At 49.2% G+C, this 18,614-nt stretch overlaps 1 protein-coding gene across 4 annotated transcripts in view; it reads right to left on the reverse strand.

Annotated features, from left to right (window-relative positions):
• Nucleotides 1-2,506, reverse strand: part of tpp2 (tripeptidyl peptidase 2) — a 189,453-nt gene extending 186,947 nt beyond the window's left edge. For 2 of the 4 annotated variants that reach the window (XM_038818143.1, XM_038818142.1), the window contains exon 1: nucleotides 1,871-2,506. In XM_038818143.1, coding sequence (XP_038674071.1) covers nucleotides 1,871-2,032 — 162 coding nt within the window. In that variant the 5' untranslated portion in view covers nucleotides 2,033-2,506. The remainder of the gene's footprint in view (nucleotides 1-1,870) is intronic. The other 2 variants (XM_038818140.1, XM_038818141.1) reach the window with 2 other exon arrangements.
• Nucleotides 2,507-18,614: the final 16,108 nt, after the last annotated feature.

An 18,614-nucleotide genomic window follows, 5' to 3' on the forward strand; every position in this document is an offset into this window, starting at 1 on the left:
TGCACGTTCACAGATCCCTGCTGGTGCAGGACAGTTGATAAGGTAGTCAAGAAAGTATACAGGATACTTTGTTTTATTGGGAGGTATGGTAGAAACGTATAAAAAAACTAGTTGGACTACACATAGAACCCTTCAGTCTGGTCACCACATTACAGGAAGGATGTGATAATATTAGAGTACAGAAAAGATTTACTGGAGTGTGGCCAGAGACGGAAACATTTTATCTATGAGGAATGACAAGATAAACTGGAGCTGTTTTCTTTGGAAAAAGGCGGCGAGCGGGAGATTTAATTGAGCTGTATAAAAGTATGAGGGGCATAGATACTGTGGAAGGACCAATTTCTGATTGCAGAGAGTTCAATAACCAGGGGGCACAAATTGGCAGGAGGATTAGCGGGAATGGCAATGTAATTTTGCCAACCAGAGCGTGGTGGTGTTCTGAAACTCATACGAAAGTGTGAATGAGACAGAAACCAACAGCACATTTTCAAAAAGCACCTGGACATGCATTTGAGGCGTCTTTAACTTACAGAGCTCTAGTCTGAGAGCTGGAAAGGGAGATTGGACTGGAAGACACTTTTACCAATTGACACGGCTAGGATTGCCAAATGGGCTCCTTCTGTCTCATAAACCTTTCTGTTGCTCAGTAGTTTTCACAAACACTCTGTCTGGTGTCAGTTAAATAAAAATAACTTGAATGATCAAACATAATTAAGTAGGAGGCATTATTTCCAGCTTGGCCAGTGTAAAACATTTAAAAATAGATTTTGGTCTTCTAATACAACAACAATTCAAAATGTGCTGACAGAGGTGAAATGAAAAAAAAATCAAATGTCTACAATGACCTCAACAAAGCTTCACTTTAAAAACTTACCAATCTAATTTTAGAAGATTTAATTAACCTGAACCCTGTTTTTCACCTTTGTAGGTTGAGTATACAGCTGGGTTCCTCATTAACACCACATTTAAAAGGTGTCCCTAACTTTTCGTTTTTCCCTTCAGTTTCTAACTTGTCAAGAGGCGGGTTGGGGTTGGGGGTAACATTATATTCCGTGGGACGTGAAAAAGAACTTAATTTATCTTGAGTCCTATTGGAAACTGCATTGTCTGTTTATTCCAAAATGATATTATAAATGGACCATTAACTGTTTCTGCGGGCAATTATAGACAAAATGCAAAAATATAATATAAATACAACCTTTCAAACTGCACATGAAAGTGTAATTTTGATGTCTTGCTAAGAATTAAAAGGGTGACTGGAAAAAATATTTACATCCCAAAATTCCGTTCCAGATCAACCCATTCCAATTCGCCTTGTACATTAGTCCAGAGAAAAGCTGTCACTGGGAAGCGAGCACAATACCGTTATAATCCACCCCAAGTCCAGCTTTTATTGCAGCTGACCAAAGGTATGGATATATCTCCACAGCCTTCTTTTAGTCAGGATAATAAACATAAATAGTTCATGGCACTGAGTAAAGTGGATGCAAACAGTGAACCCAATATCCAGTACACTCAATCCAGACAGTTATCATCTGCTACACTAATTAAACGGGGTTAATATAAAATGCGTGAATAATTGTGCACGAATCGGTACAGTCGGGGGTGAGGGCAAAGTGTTAAATCTGTTCATTTGAAAGAGGTCAGTTCAGACTCGATCATCATCATCCAATAATTTATAAACCAATACTGAATGGAGTCAATAATAATAAATTATTATTAAACGTGGTGTAAGATAGCAATGTCTTCCTTCCGAGATGAATGGTGACCAATCGATCGAATTTTGTGCTAAATGTCTACGTGGCTTGCTGTGTACGAGAGGCCGAGGCTTCACGGGGCCTACCCTGCAACCAGTCGCCTCTGCCTTTACCTGCAGTCCTTGTGCTCCCGGGTCCACTCCTGTGTCCAGGACGGCGATGAGGACCCCCCTGCCGTCGTACTCGGGATACCGGGAAAGGAAAGACGCGGCGCCCGTCTCCTTCTTCGGCAGAAGACCCTGGTACGGGAAGGAGTCGTCCAGATGAAGAGCCATTTACCCGCCCGTCTCAGCCCAACGTGCAGCCCGGATCTCAGCTCCTCGCCTTCTGCTGCTGTACCCTGCAGCCAGCAGCAATCGCCAGGGGTCACACACCGAGAGCAGGAGGAGGGGGGTGAGGCAGAAAACCGTGTGCTGGCAAGGTCAGGAAAATAGAACCGGCCTTCTCTGCGGAGGTCCGTTTGAGGATCAGATGTCGTTCACGAGGGAGTTATTTGAAAAGAATAGAAACTTGAAAGCATGTTATGCAACGGCCGATTTCAGAAATGCAAATCAAAGCATCAATGGGCATGCACTTTTAACCTATTTGTTTCACAATTTCTGAAACATACAGTAGCAGGAGGGAGATAATATTTGGCATGTGTTGCCTGGGCGTGGCAGCATAGAAAAATTGGTACATCTATATCTGGGAATTGCTATAATCTATGTAGTTCCCGATGTGAAACAGCAAGTTCCGGGGACCATTGGCATTCATGCCAACTCTGCTCAGTTGTGTTATATTATTCTAAAAGGATTTAGGAAATACGCTGTCATGTGTTTCCAGAATGCCACATCACTCCTTACTGCACTACAGCCTGCACCAAAGCAACCATAATATTGATTCGCAATACAGGGTGGGTGAACTGTGAGTGAAAACACATTGGACGAAAGCTTCTGCATTTGTGTAAAATAGCGTGATTATTTCAGACTTCTGGGAACCACAAGGCGTAACACTCATCATTGCAGATCAAAAGTCAATTTCTTATACATATAATGAATTGCTATCTCCTTCAAATCTAAACTAGTATAGATTGACAGTTGATTTATAAGCCTGATTACTGATTATTTAATCTCCACGGAGTCAGTACTCATTACAAAACTATGAATAAAATTTAGTAGCGGGGACATGGGACCCGCCCAATGGAGGACCAGGAGGCTCGATACCAATCCGAGGTAATCAGCCATCAGGGCTGCCACATAATTCAGACTCTAGTTTGACAGAAACCTCATCCTTGAGGCCAGCAGCTCTGTAGTACTGGCATTGCCATTGGGAGTGCTGGCCCATGCTAGTAATGGGGCCTACCTAAAGGATCAGCATTGAATCCTCTGGAGTCAGGTAAGTGGGGCAGGATGGATACCCAGGAAGGGGATGCTGACTGAGGGGCAGTGGTCAGCAAGGGCAGAAACTGTCTCACAGTTTGAGGTCCCCTTCCTAATGTCAGGACCCTGAATAGGGCACAGAGTGCCTTTGAAAGAGGATTTTCCTCCACCCCAGAAAGCCGTAGGCAAACTGAACCGGGTTTGGAGCCTTTGGTTGGAAGGTAGCCTACAAGCATTCCCACCTTGGACTTAATCTACTGGAGTTTTTTGAGGATGCACCTCATAGAAAAGACAAGGGAGAACCAGTGGATGTGGTGTATTTGGACTTTGGAAGGCTTTTGATAAGGGCAGCAGGGTAGCATGGTGGTTAGCATAAATGCTTCACAGCTCCAGGGTCCCAGGTTCAATTCCCGGCTGGGTCACTGTCTGTGTGGAGTCTGCACATCCTCCCCCTGTGTGCGTGGGTTTCCTCCGGGTGCTCCGGTTTCCTCCCACAGTCCAAAGATGTGCGGGTTAGGTGGATTGGCCATGCTAAATTGCCCGTAGTGTCCTAATAAAAGTAAGGTTAAGGGGGGTTTGTTGGGTTACGGGTATAGGGTGGATACGTGGGTTTGAGTAGGGTGATCATGGCTCGGCGCAACATTGAGGGCCGAAGGGCCTGTTCTGTACTGTTCTATAAAAGGTTAGTAGGAAAAAGTAAAGCACGTGGTATCGGGGTAATGTATTGGTATGGATTGAGAATTGGTTGACAGATAGGAAACAGAGAGTGGGAATAAATGGTCTTTTTCCAAATGGTGGGCAGTAATTAGTGGGGTACCACAGGGATCATGAAAAACAGGAAGAATATTATTTAAATGGTGATATATTGGGGTGTGGAGTGTGGGTCTCCCTGTCCACCAGATAATCAAAGTAAACAGGCAGTTGCAGCAAACAATTAGGAAGGCAAATGGTATTTGGCCTTCAATGAAGTCGAGATGTCTTTGCAGTTATACAGTTTTGGTCCCCCGACCTAAGAAAATATGTACTTGCAATAGAGGGAGTGCTTGGGCTCCAGATGTTCACAATATATATAAATAACTGGATGACCAAATGTAACATTTCAAAGTTTGCTGACGACACAAAACTGGGTGGAGTTGTGAGGAGGATGCGAGGAGGCTTCAAGGTGATTTAGACAAGTTGAGTGAATGGATAAATACGGGGACTATACTGTACAACATGAAAAACAGGAAGAATATTATTTAAATGGTGATATATTGGGGTGTGGAGTGTGGGTCTCCTTGTCCACCAGATAATCAAAGTAAACAGGCAGTTGCAGCAAACAATTAGGAAGGCAAATGGTATTTGGCCTTCAATGAAGTCGAGATGTCTTTGCAGTTATACAGTTTTGGTCCCCCGACCTAAGAAAATATGTACTTGCAATAGAGGGAGTGCAGTGAAGGTTCACTAGGCTGATACTGGAGTTGGCAGGACTGTCCTATGAGAAGAGATTGGTTTGACTGGGCCTGTATTTACTGGAATTTAGAAGGATGTGAGGAGATCTGATTGAAATGTATAACATTCTAACAGGGCTGGACAGACTAGATGCAGGGAGGATGTTTTCCCTGGTTGGGGAATCTAGAACCAGGGGACACAGTTACAGGTTTTCGGGCAGACCATTTAGGACTGCAATGAGGACAACTTTCTTCACTTAAAGGATAGTGAGCGTGTGGAATTCTCTACCACAAGAGGCTGTGGAGCCCAAGTCAAAATGTATTCAAGAAAGAGATAGATCATTTTTTAGATTTTATTGGCATCAAGAGGCATGGGGAGAAAGTGTAAAATGGCAATGAGATCAGCCAAGATCATATTGAATGAATGGCAGAGAAGGCTTGAAAGGCCAAATGGCCTACTCAGTTTCTATGTTTAATTGGAGGAATGTGGGAAGACAATGGGAACTCTGCTATGCACACTGCTGCCTGATCACACAGACTTCCCCCACCTGCCTTTTATAGGTTCCAACAGACTGCGGCCAGCTAGCCAGCCCAGCAGCTCTTCGAGCCTCCAGAGGACATCTGTGGATAAGGGGGTTCAATTAGAACCATCAGTGTTCACCTACACCCTCCACACAGACAGAGACTCACACACCTAGTTCAAGGTTAGACTCGGGCTCACTTTCTGGAGAGCATCTCACTAACACATGTCCCGAGCAGTTGGAGGCAGGGTCAGGTTAGGTTGAGAGCTGCTGAAGACGAGCCACCTACTTAGCACCAGTAAGATGTTGAGCTTCTGGAAGTGGCTACCAGCTCACTGGTGGAGATGCAAAGGAAGCAGTGGAACACAGGACAGAGCTTCAACAGCCAGTCATCGAAGTACAGATGGAGGAGTCGCTTCACATTCAGTCTAATGTGGTGGCTCTGACATACGAGCACCTCGAGGCCACCCTGGGAAGGTTGGTAACCACCATGGATACCTTGGCCCATCTGGTCCTGCGATTTGCATTCAGTCATGCACTTGATGGCCACACACTCTCCATCAGGATGTAGACACATGGGCACCAGGCACCTTGACCTCCCTGCAGGTGCCCCATCTCCTACAGGAGGCAGGCTGCAGCCCTCTGGTACCCACAGGGAGGATGAGTGTCAGCCGGACACCCTGCGGACCTCCACATAGAACACTCTGTGTATAGTCCCTCAAAATCCACTCTGCCTGTTCCAGCACCAGCATTGCAAGCCGCCGACTGTGCATCTGCCCTGAACTGAAGACCCTTATGTGGCTGGGTCCTGCCAGAAAGGACATCCGCCAAGGTCACGGCAGGCATAAACATCGCAGTCAGCGGGCTGCCTCTGCCCCTGTTGCGGATGTCGGGGATGCACCAAGGTGCAGGGAAAGTAAAAAAAGTTTTGATGTCATCTCAGGAGCACGGGTGCTCTATTATTGTGAATAAATTGCACTTTTGAAAACCATTCCATGGTCCGTGAATGTAGTGGTCAGATGAAAGCATTTTGATTTGGATCTTTGCAATCCTTTCTCACACTCTGATTATGTGGAGATGCCAGTGTTGGACTGGGATGAGCACACTAAGAAGTCTTTTTTTAAAAATAATTTTTATTGGAATTTTTTACAGAAAATATAAAACATAACGACAAAAAATGAAATGCAACAAAATAACCCATAATAACTGTAACACCCCCCAGACCGTATCGATGCATGTATCACATCCCCCCACCCCAATGAACAACAAAAGAACTTAAAAATAAATTAAAATTAAATAAACAAACATAGTCATCGTCCCCGTCCCCCCCCTTCCATTGTAGCAAGATCCTTCGCCAGGCTACTAGGGACGCAAAGGCCAGCACACCGGCCTCTTTCACCTCCTTCACTCCCGGCTCCACCCCAACCCCAAAAATTGTGAGTCCCCATCCTGGCTTGACCCTAGATCCCACCACCCTCGACACCGTCCTCGCCACCCCCTTCCAGAACTCCTCCAGTGCCGGGCATGCCCAGAACATATGGGCATGGTTCGCTGGACTCCCCGAGCACCTGACACACCTGTCTTCACCCCCAAAGAACCTACTCATCCTCGTCCCAGTCATGTGGGCCCGGTGCAGCACCTTGAATTGGATGAGGCTAAGCCGCGCACACAAGGAGGAAGAATTAACCCTTTCCAGGGCATCAGCCCATGTCCCATCTTCGATCTGTTCCCCCAGTTCCCCCTCCCACTTAGCTTTCAGCTCCTCTACTGACGCCTCCTCCGCCTCCTGCATAACCTTGTAGATATCAGATATCTTCCCCTCTCCGACCCAGACCCCCGAAAGCACCCTGTCACTCACCCCCCTCGCGGGAAGCAAAGGGAATCCCTCCACCTGCCGTATAGCGAATGCCTTTACCTGCAGATACCTGAACATGTTTCCCGGGGGGAGCCCACATTTCTCCTCCAACTCCCCCAGGCTCGCAAACCTCCCATCAATAAACAGGTCCCTAAGCTGTCTGATGCCCGCTCTGTGCCAACCCTGAAATCCCCCATCAGGGGCAGCACGGTAGCATGGTGGTTAGCATAAATGCTTCACAGCTCCAGGGTCCCAGGTTCGGTTCCCGGCTGGGTCACTGTCTGTGCGGAGTCTGCACGTCCTCCCCGTGTGTGCGTGGGTTTCCTCCGGGTGCTCCGGTTTCCTCCCACAGTCCAAAGATGTGCAGGTTAGGTGGATTGGCCATGCTAAATTGCCCGTAGTGTCCTTAAAAAGTAAGGTTGGGGGGGGGGGGGGGTTGTTGGGTTACGGGTATAGGGTGGATACGTGGGGTTGAGTAGGGTGATCATTGCTCGGCACAACATCAAGGGCCGAAGGGCCTGTTCTGTGCTGTACTGTTCTATGTTCTAATGTTCCCCGGGACGAACCTATGGTTCCCCCTTAACGGAGCCCACAGTAAGAAGTCTTACAATACCAGGTTAAAGTCCAACAGGTTTGTTTCGAATCACTAGCTTTCGGAGCACTGCTCCTCGGGTGAAATGGACACACTCTCTCTCACTTTCTCACATTCCGATTAACATTCATGTGATGCCAACCTCAGTGCCTTGGTACCGGACCCTTATGTATTGTCAGGGAGATGTGTGCAATTCTTTATTTTGAGTGTATAATGGATGGGTTCTCAATCATTAGTCCTCAAGGGATTGCAATGACTAATGAGGGCTCATCAGATATGTGACTTTCTGTGCATCTGGGTTTCTAATTGATATTCACCCAAACCAAGACATGTACTTTAGGATGAGAGCCATACACTGGTCCACACGTGCTTCGTGGGAGTATTTGCATCCTTACATGGTGTGGAAAACATCCACTTGACTCACATTGCTGTTCTTCCTTGCTGGACTTTTAAAGTTGACAGAGTGAGTGCATTACCAGGACACCGCTGACCACAACTAAGATCTGACCCGAGTGAGATGTGAGCACTTGCGGACCAAGTATGGATGCAGGACCTGTCCTTCAGCAATGGTTTGACTGTTCCTCTCGAAGTCATGAAATGGTTTGGAGGGCTAGAGGTAATGTCTCCTGATGACTGAACTTAAAAGTTTTATTTTTCTTGGAATCTTTCAGCTATGAGGGTAGCACGGACAAGCCTCCTATGTCAACAGGCTGTCCATGTTATCCCTCCGCATCCTCCAGGGTTTCCTGCACTGCCTCATCTTCCTCTTTCAAGAGGGCTGGTTGTCCTCAAGTTCATCCTCTGGCAGGACCTCACGCTCTGCATAGACAGATTGTGAACGGCATTGCAAATTGCAATGATCATAGAACCATACCTTTCATTATAGACATAGAATTTACAGTGCAGAAGGAGGTCATTCAGCCCATCGAGTCTGCACCGGCCCTTGGAAAGAGCACCCTACTTAAGCCCACACCTCCACCCTATCCCTGTAACCCAGTAACCCCACCTAACCTTTTTGGACACTAAGGGACAATTTAGCATGGCAATCCACCTAACCTGCACATCTTTAGACTGTGGGTTGAATCCGGAGCACCCAAAGAAAACCCACGGAGATATGGGGAGAATGTGCAGACTCCGCACAGTGACCCAAGCCGGGAATCGAACCTGGGACCCTGGAATTGTGAAGCAACAGTGCTAACCAATGTGCTAACATGCTGTCCACAATGATGAGGCAAACCCTCAGTGGTGCATATTGCAGAGAGTCACCTGAGCAGTCCAGGCATCTGAGTTACATCATCAGCAGTCCTATGGTCTGCTCTATGTGGGAGTGTGTGGTGGCAGGAGCAGTATTGTACCTTTTCTAGGCTGGAGTTTGAGGATGATGCACTGAAGTCATGAGCCACTGTTTAAATGAGTAGCCATTATCCCCGGCAACAATCCCTGCAGACTTTCTGGCCCTTGAAGATCATAGGTAAATGGGAGTGACTGAGGATGTAGGAGTCATGGCAACTCCCATGAAGCATGCACAAATGTGCAGTATTTGCTTCCGATGCTCACGCATCAACTGCTCATTGACAGAACGGAAGCCCTTGTGATTGATGAACCTCATGGGCTGCCGCCAGGGAGCCTGTTTAGCCACGTGTAGTTTGATGCTTCTTGCACTCTTGGGAACCCAGAGATAGTGCGAAGACTGTGACTCCAAACCTAGCTATCCTCGTCCAGAGCCAAATTCACATAATGATGGGCCCTCCTGTAAAGGGTTTTGGCCACCTCCTGAATGCACCAATATGTTGCTGACTGTGAAATGCTGCACAGGTCCCATTCAGCTTAGAAAGACCCATAGGCAAAGAAATGGAGTGCTGCCGTCGCCTTCAGGACCACTGGCAGGAGGAAGCCGCAAAACTGATGTGGTGGCAGGTCTTCTCGGAGCATATGGCATGTATGGTGGACACATTTCTGGACAATTGCAGCCTTGCCCTGCACTGCCTCTCTCATTTGTAGAAAGGGGACACATGGACGATAGGCCCCTGTGTTGTCAGTTGTCTCTGGAGCCTGGTCCTTTGCTCCAAGGCGTCCTGTTGATTCTCACGTTCCCCCTGGCCTTGCCCCACATGAAATGCTTCCTTTTGGAGCTGCACAGGGTTACCTTTACCTCCTTCACCTCCTGCCTTGAATGAGTATTTGTAAATAAGTGCCCTGGACCACTGGATCAATTCTCACTTTTGCTTCCTCAGAAAGATGTTGAAACCCAGAATGGGAAAATGATGCTGATTGAGAGAGCTGTGGGAGAGGTTAGCAGCTAGGCTTTGGCACCTTCAAACGTATTGCTCCTATTGGTGGGGGGCAGTGGTGCATTAGTATTATTATTGGGCTAGTAATCCAGAGACCCAGGGCAAGATCTGGGGACCTGGATTCCAATCTCACCACAGTAGATGGAAAATTTGAATTCAATAGAAATCTGGAATGAAAAGTCTAATGATGACCATGAAACCAATGATTTCTCTTGCCGCATGGCCGCTGCTCTTCTGCATTGTCTCCTATCTCTGACTTCAGTCTACACAGTTCCTGGACTGCCTATCACCTTTGACTCCTTTCCATTTCCCAGCAAGAGTCTGTACTCTGACTCCTCTTGCTAGCCCCTGAACTTAGCCATAGTTTCCAACAGTGACCTTCACAAAGCACTACAGCCCCAACCTCTTTAGTGTTCATGTGAACCATCCCACACAATCTGCAGTCTATCTGCATCCTCTTCCAGTAATGTGCTATCCTATATACCCCCTTGTTTGTCTGCAGGTCATGCAGTCTTGTCGGGCTCCAGTTTCCCTCCTCTCGGTCTACCTGCTGCCTTCCATTGTCTATCTTCTTCATCCATGTCCTTGCCCCTCTGTCTGACATGCTTCTTTATCCTTAACACATCTCCTCCCCCACCATTTGCACAGCACTCTTTCAGCATTGTTCCCTAGTGTTTGCCTTACACAGCCCTTCTTCCACATTGCCCGACTTGTCTTCCTCTATCCATCTCCATCTCCTGCCCTCAACTCACAACTCACCTCGATCGAACTCAGTGGCGGAATTCTCCATTCCTGAAACTAAGTGTTGACACTGGGGCAGGATTTGCAGAGTTCTACGGCAGCAAAACTGACGCAGCTGGACCGATTCAGCGACTGTTAAGGGGCTAGGACTGGCGCCGGGTGGAACACAATCAATTCCAATGAGAAATGGTGAGGGGTCCCGGATAGGTCCCCACTCGGCACCTGGAAGGACCCCGTTGCATAAAAGTTCAGGGCGACCGTCACCTTGATGGCCACCGGGAGTCAGTGGCCTCCCCCATTCCCCTGGGGTGCCACGTGTACCATCATCTGGCAGATATGCCGTATTGTCCCCCTGCTTAGCCGGAGTCTTTGATGGCGGCATGCCCGGTCTGGCAGGTCCTCGAATGACAGGTGCTGCCGCTACATACGAGGCCTCTTTCATCTCCTCCTCGGCCTGTTGGGCGACCATCTCTCTATCCTCACAGTGGTGCTTACCTCTGTAGCTGGGATGGAATTGGAAATAATTATATCTTTGGAAGCGGTGAAGGCATTGAGCCGGGTGGAGTGGGGGTATCACTTTGCGGTGTTGGAGAAGTTTGGGTTTGGTCCCGGGTTTATGGCGTGGGTACGGTTGCTATATGCAGCCCTCGTGTTTGTACCAACACCATGAGCTCAGGGTATTTCCGGTGCGTTGGAGTACGAGGTAGGGTGTCCAGTGTCTCCCTTGATCTTTGCATTGGCAATTGAGCTGTTAGCCATTGCTTTGAGGGCCTCAAATGCATTGAGTGGATCATAAGGTATCGTTGTATGCAGATGATTTGCAGCTGTCCGTGACAGATCTGGGGTTGTCTATAGGGAATATTATGGGTATTTTGCAGAGCTTCGGTACCTTTTCTGGTGACAAGTTGAAAATAGGGAAGAGCGAATAGTTTGTTGTCAGGGTGGGGAGTCAGATTGAGGGGGCTGCTGTTTCGGTTAGCGGGGACTAGTCTTCGATACTTAGGAGTCCAGGTGATTGGGCGGGTTTCAGAGGTTGAATTATATGGTGGATGGACTTAGAGGTGGGATAGTCTCCCAGTATCTTTGGCAGACCGGATCCAATAGGTTAAGGTGAACATCTTGCCGAGATTTTTGTTTTTGTTTGTGTCTCCTGGTATTCCTGCCCAAGTCTTTTTTCCCAAAGGATCGAGCAGTCTATTTCCAGCTTTATTTGTGCAGTTAAAGCCCTGAGGATTTTGTTTGGGGGGGGGGGGGTACTTTAAAGGGAGACACAGGCAGGGAGTCTAGCGTTGCCAAACTTGCTGTTTTATCACAGGATGGCCAATGCAGAGGTGTTGGGTGGTGCGAGGATCTGGTGGCTCTCTGGATTCAGATGTAGTCTGGGTCATGCAGGAGGACAAGCTTGGGGGCACTGGTAATGGCACCACTTCCATCGGTGTTGGCAAGGTACTCGGTAAACCCAGTGGTGGTGTCCACGTTAAAAATATGGAGGCAACTCCTCCAGCATTTGAAGTTGTGGCAGCCTCGAGGCTGGCTCCAGCTGTTTGAGCCGGTAAGGCTGGATGCTACACTTGGTGCTTGGAAAAAGAAAGGGCTGGAGAGAGGGGCAGTTTGCCAGTCTGGAGGAATTGAAGGAGAACTTTAGCCTGTCAGGATCAGACATGTTTAGGTTCCTCCAGGTACGGATCTCTGTTAAGAGGCGCTGCGGAAGACGAACACCATGTCATCATGTGCAAGGCAGCCTGATCCAGCTAAAGGTTGTGTTTTGAGGGCACTCACTGAGATTCGGTTTTTTGAGCGGGTGGAGGATAGGTGTGAGTGCTGTTTGAGAGGGCCTGCACACCATACACACGTGTTCTGGTCCCTTTCCAAGCTGGTGGAATTTTGGAGGTACTTTTTTAACATCATTTCGGCAATCCTAAATATTGAGCTGTCCTTTGATGACTCTCTTTGGTGTTTTGGGTGTGCCAGATGGATGCGGGGGTTGATGTCCTTGCATTCGCCTCATTAGTGGCACGGAGGTGAATCCTGTTGGACTGGGGGCTAGCAAAGCCACCAAGTGCTTCGGTGTGGGGATTTAATGGAGTTTTTACACCTCAACAAGATCAAATGCACTGTGGGGGGGTCGATTGAAGGGTTCTACCGGAGATGGCAGCCGTTATTATTCGATCACTGTTAGCTGTTAGAGAGGGTTGGGGTGGGGTGGTGGTCAGTTAGTAAGGGTTCGTTTCTTGGATTGAAGGGTCGTTTTGGGGGTTTTCATTTGGTTAAGGGTTATTGCTTGTATTTATTTTGTAACTTTGGGTAGAATGCTAAAACTTTAATAAAGCATTTTTTAAAAAAAACTACATAAATGCAAATTGTTGTTGGGATCCTTAGTTTGGGTATCCAATTTGGTCCAACTAGATTCCTCTGCTGCTAAACCATTCACTTGATGTAATAGGATAAGCAGCTTTACTCAGCTATCATTGTATTACACAAGTTCCACAAACAATAGGAATTCTTAATTTTGTGCGGTTCTGTGGTGTAATCCACTGCACATTCCAAACCTGATTCATTGAAACTCATTGAAGGCAGCAACTTCACAACTGCCAGAATTCAATCCCAATATTTAGGCTACATTTAATGACTAAAGGGTGATCTTTCCATGGGCCAGTGCAGACTCGATGGGCTGAATGGCCTCTTTCTGCACAGTAAAATCTATGTCTATAACACAAGGTCGCTCCCACCAGTGCACTCGGTTTTTGGCCATTAGCCCGGTTCCCGGGGGTAATTTGTGGGCCATCCTGTCTCATTTGCTAGCCTTTTACAAGAGGATGTCAAAGATCGCAAAAATACTGGAAAGGTTACAAGCAGTAGCCCTTCAGAGGAGTTGGGTAAGGTATGATGTCTGTTGGGAACAAAGGTAGAGGAAGGAAGCATGTCGGGTGGGGCTGCACCTCTTATGGTGGAGAAGCTGACGGAGGTAATGGCAGCTGAATTTGAAAGATAATTCGGCAAGCAAAAGGCAAGGGAGGGAGATGATGGAGAACCTCAAAATGTCGGTGAAGAACGCATTGAGCCCGATAAAGGAGGCATTGGGAAAGACCTTGGAGACAATGTGGGAGCATGGTCAGGTGCTGAAGGGGTGAAGGAGACCCTGCCGCAACACAGTGACCAGATAGCCTCATTGGAAGCTGAGCTATTGATGGTGGAGGACAGGAACAAGGTCCTAAATGCTAAGGTTGAGGACCTGGAGAATAGATTGAGAGGCAGAGTTTGCAAAGTTGTTTGGGGAGGATGAGCAGGTTTCCCCCCCGACCCCCCTGCGACCCCTGAGCTGGACAGGGCCCGCTGGTCGCTCCGGGTGAATGAGCCATCATGAGCGATGATAGTAGGGTTTCATAACTATGGGACGAAGGAAAGGGTCCTGAAATGGGCCAAAGAAAATTGAGAGGTGCGGCGGGAAGGCAGCTTTATCCAAATGTACACCAAGATGTTGCAGCGGAGTTGGTAAAAAGGCGTGTGGTTTCAACAAGGCGAAGTCAGCACTGTATAAGTAAAGCGTTTTGGTGTGGTATAACTGGCGAGTCACACACAATTCCAGAGATAATTTTTTCGAGGCAGCAGAGGAAGAGGCTTTTGTAAAGCAGAAGGACTTGGACTAATTGAGGGGGTTTGAATGGGACTCAGATGGTGTTGGGGATGTTTTGTTTTTCCTTTTTGTATATAGATATCGTAAAATTGAAATTTATGATTCTGTATTGAGGGATTATATGTTTTGGGGGGTGGGGGGGAACGGAACGGCCAAGGGAGTTGGCTATATGGATTAAGGTAGGAATCCGAATAGTATCATAGAATTTGCAGTGCAGAAGGAGGCCATTCGGCCCATCGAGTCTGCACCGGCTCTTGGAAAGAGCAACCTACCCAAGGTCAACACCTCCACCTTATCCCCATAACCCAGCAACCCCACCCAACATCAAGGGCAATTTGGACACTAAGGGAAATTTATCATGGCCAATCCACCTAACCTGCACATCTTTGGACTGTGGGAGGAAACCGGAGCACCCGGAGGAAACCCACGCGCACGCTGGGAGGATGTGCAGACTCCACACAGACAGTGACCCAAGCTGGAATCGAACCTGGGACCCTGGAGCTGTGAAGCAATTGTGCTATCCACAAGGCTACATACTGGCCCAAAACGGAGGATGGGGATGTTAATGGGTTGGGTTTTGTTTATTTCTTTGCAGAGGGAAGGAGTGGGGGTTTTGGGTTCTTTTCTGTTGCTCATTTGATGTGGGGCCCAAGCGGGGAATACCTCACTAGCAGATAGAGGTTAGCTAGCAAATGGGAGCGAGTTGGGGGTAGGAGCTATGGGCTATTGGACCAGTTTAGGCAGGTTTCGATTAGCCTAGGTGTGAATGGTTGTGGGGTGGGGGGGGGGGGGGGGGGGGTGATGAGGAGATAATACTGTGAGAGGAAGTAGTTAGGTGATTTCTGAGATAAGGGGAGGGCTAGATTGCTGACGTTAACCAGGGTTTTTTCTTTGCCTCATCCTGTGGGTGGGGCTGGGAGCCACCTTGTCTCGGCTTTGATAACAGGAGTCTGGAAGATGGAGTAGATAATCCCTCACAGTGGAAATGGCTGACTTGAGGAGGAGTGAGAGACCCCTGATTCGATTAGTCACATTGTGGTAGTCACCACTGATGTGTATATATGGGTATCTAGTGTATATATGGGTTTTGCAGTAAGGCCCCTGTACTACAGGTACGGGGGTAGATCCCTGCCTGCTGGTAAGGCGCTCTGCTCCCTCACGGTACACCCCGCTAACCAGAGAATCTCCCTGGCTACTGCATCGCCACCCTCACCGTCCAGGGCGTAGAGTTCAGCAGCTTCCGCCTATACGTCCTCCCCAACCTCTGCGCTGCCTTGCTACTCGGCCTGGACTTCCAGTGCAACCTCCAGAGCCTAACCCTGAAATTTGGCGGGTCCTTACCACCCCCTTACTGTTTGCGGCCTCGCGACCCTTAAGGTAGGCCCGCCTTCCCTTTTTGCAAACCTAACCCCGGAATGCAAACCTGTCGCCACCAGGAGCAGATGGTACAGCGCCCGGGACAGGACCTTCATCAGGTCTGAGGTCCAGCGACTGCTGCGGGAAGGCATCATTGAGGCCAGGAACAGCCCCTGAGAGCCCAAGTGGTAGTGGTGAAAACCGGGGAGAAACACAGGATGGTCATTGACTACAGTCAGACCATCAAACGGTAAATGCAGCTCGACGCGTACCCCCTCCCACGCATATCTGATATGGTCAATCAGATTGCACAGTACCGGGTCTTCTCGACAGTGGACCTGAAATCTGCCTACCACCAGCTCCCCATCCGTAAGGCGGACCGCCCATACACTGCGTTCAAAGCAGACGTCCGCTGCCAGGACACCATTTCCTCAGGGTTCCCTTTGGCGGCACTAACATGGTCTCGGTCTTCCAACAGGAGATGGATCGAATGGTTGACCGGTACGGACTGCGGGCCACTTTCTCGTACCTGGACAACGTCCCCCTCATGGAACTCCCCATCCCCCACTGCCCTCAAATGATGCCTGGGGTTCTTTTCGTATTACGCCCAGTGGGTCCCAAACTATGTGTCCGCCCACTCATTCAATCCACCGTTTTCCCACTGACGGCCGAGGCTCATCAGGCCTTCGACCGTATCAAGGCCAACATCGGGCAGCACGGTAGCATGGTGGTTAGCATAAATGCTTCACAGCTCCAGGGTCCCAGGTTCGATTCCCGGCTGGGTCACTGTCTGTGCGGAGTCTGCACGTCCTCCCCGTGTGTGCGTGGGTTTCCTCCCACAGTCCAAAGATGTGCGGGTTAGGTGGATTGGCCATGCTAAATTGCCCAGTGTCCTAAAAAGTAAGGTTAAGGGGGGGGTTGTTGGGTTACGGGTATAGGGTGGATACGTGGGTTTGAGTAGGGTGATCATTGCTCGGCACAACATTGAGGGCCGAAGGGCCTGTTCTGTGCTGTTCTATGTTCTATCGCCAAGGCCGCGATGCACGCGCTCGACGAGATGCTCCCCTTCCAAGTTGAGAGCGATGCATCAGACATCGCTCTAGATGCCAGCCTCAACCAGGCAGGCAGGCCCGTGACATTCTTTTCCTGCACCCTCCATGCCTCCAAAATTCGGCACTCCTCTGTCAAAAAGGAGGCCCAAGCGATCGTTGAAGCTGTGCGACATTGGAGGCATTACCTGGCCGGCAGGAGATTCACTCTCCTCACTGACCAATGGTCGGTTGCCTTCATGTTCAACACACAGCGGGGCAAGATCAAAAACGATAAAATCTTGAGGTGGAGCATCGAGCTCTCCACCTAGAATTATGAGATTTTGTATCGCCCCGGTAAGCTCAACCAAGCCCCCCGATGCCCTATCCCAAGGTACATGTGCCAGCGCACAAGTGGACCGACTCCGGACCCTGCACGACAATCTCAGTCACCCAGGAGTCACCCGTTTTTACCACTTCATTAAGGCCTGCAATCTGCCCTACTCCATCGAGGAAGTCAGGGCTATCACCAAAGACTGCCAGGTCTGCGCGGAGCGTAAACAGCACTTCTACCGGCCAGACTGCGCTCGCCTGGTGAAGGTCTCCTGCCCCTTTGAACGCCTCAGCGTGGACTACAAAGGGCCCCTCCCCTCCACCGACCGAAACATGTATTTCCTCTGTGTGGTCGACGAATATTCCAGATTCCCCTTTGCCTTACCATGCCCTGATATGACGTCTGCCACCTTCATGCCCTCAACACCATCTTTGCTCTGTTTGGTTTCCCCGCCTACGTCCATAGCAACCAGGGATCCTCATTTATGAGCGATGAGCTGCGCCAGTTCCTACTCAACAGGGGCATTGCCTCGAAGGATGCGCAGCTACAACCCCAGGGCAACAGGCAGGTGGAGAGGAAGAATGGGACGGTCTGGAGGGCCGTCCAGCTGGCCCTACGGTTCAGAAATCTCCCAGCCTCTCACTGGTAGGAGGTCCTCCCCGATACACTTCACTCCATTCGGTCGCTCCTGCGCACCACGGCTAACGAAACCCCCCATGAACATCTCTTTCCCTTCCCCAGGAAGTCCACCTCTGGGGTTTCGCTCCCAACGTGGCTGGCAGCTCCAGGACCCGTTCTCCTCCGTAAACACGTGCAACTCCACAAGGTGTACCCGTTGGTTGAGAGGGTATAGCTACTCTGCGCCAACCCGCAGTACGCTTACGTAGCGTACCCCGACGGCCGCTAAGACACAGTCTCCCTCGGGTCCTGGCACCAGCTGGTTCCCCACACATCCCCCCCCCCCCTTGCCCCGGCGCCACCCTCCCTTCCCCCGGTGCACCCCACCGCAGTCCCCGCTCTAGGCCAATCCGTCCTCCCCTTGCTCCCACCCGGGGATGAAGAGGATTTTGACATGCTCCCGGAGTCACCGAAGCAGACGCCTGAGTCGCCACCAGCACTGCGGCGCTCTCGACGACAGATCAAGGCGCAGGACCGTCTAAATTTGTAACCTCTGTAATTTTAAAAAGCAATCTGAATGTATATAGTTTTCAACCACCTCCGCTGGACTCATTTATAACATGGGGTGAATGTGGTAGTCACCACTGATGTATTATCGTGTACATATGGGTTTTACGGTTAGGCCCCTGTACTACAGGTACGGGGGTAGATCCCTGCCTGCTGGCTCCGTTCAGTAGGCGGAGTATAAATATGTGTGCTCTCTGTGCAGCAGCCATTTCGTCAGCTGCTGTAGGAGGCCACACATCTGTGTAATAAAACCTCGATTACATTCTACTCTCGTCTTGTCATAATTGATAGTGCATCACACATGGAATATTCGGGGTTTGAGGGGGGCCCAGTGAAGCGAGCAAGAGCTTTCTCTGATTTGAAGAATTTAAAGGCCGATTTTGTAGGGGACCCGACTGCAGGTGAGGGATTAGCTTCAGAAGAATTGGGTGTTCCACTTGGGCTTTGATAGCAGGGTCCAGGGGGCTAGCAATTTTAATTAATAAAGTAGTTCAGTTTCTGATGGGGAAGGTTGAAGCGGATCAGAGATGTA

This window comes from Scyliorhinus canicula, chromosome 14 (assembly GCF_902713615.1).
Source record: "Scyliorhinus canicula chromosome 14, sScyCan1.1, whole genome shotgun sequence".
Classification (NCBI taxonomy): Eukaryota; Metazoa; Chordata; class Chondrichthyes; order Carcharhiniformes; family Scyliorhinidae; genus Scyliorhinus; species Scyliorhinus canicula.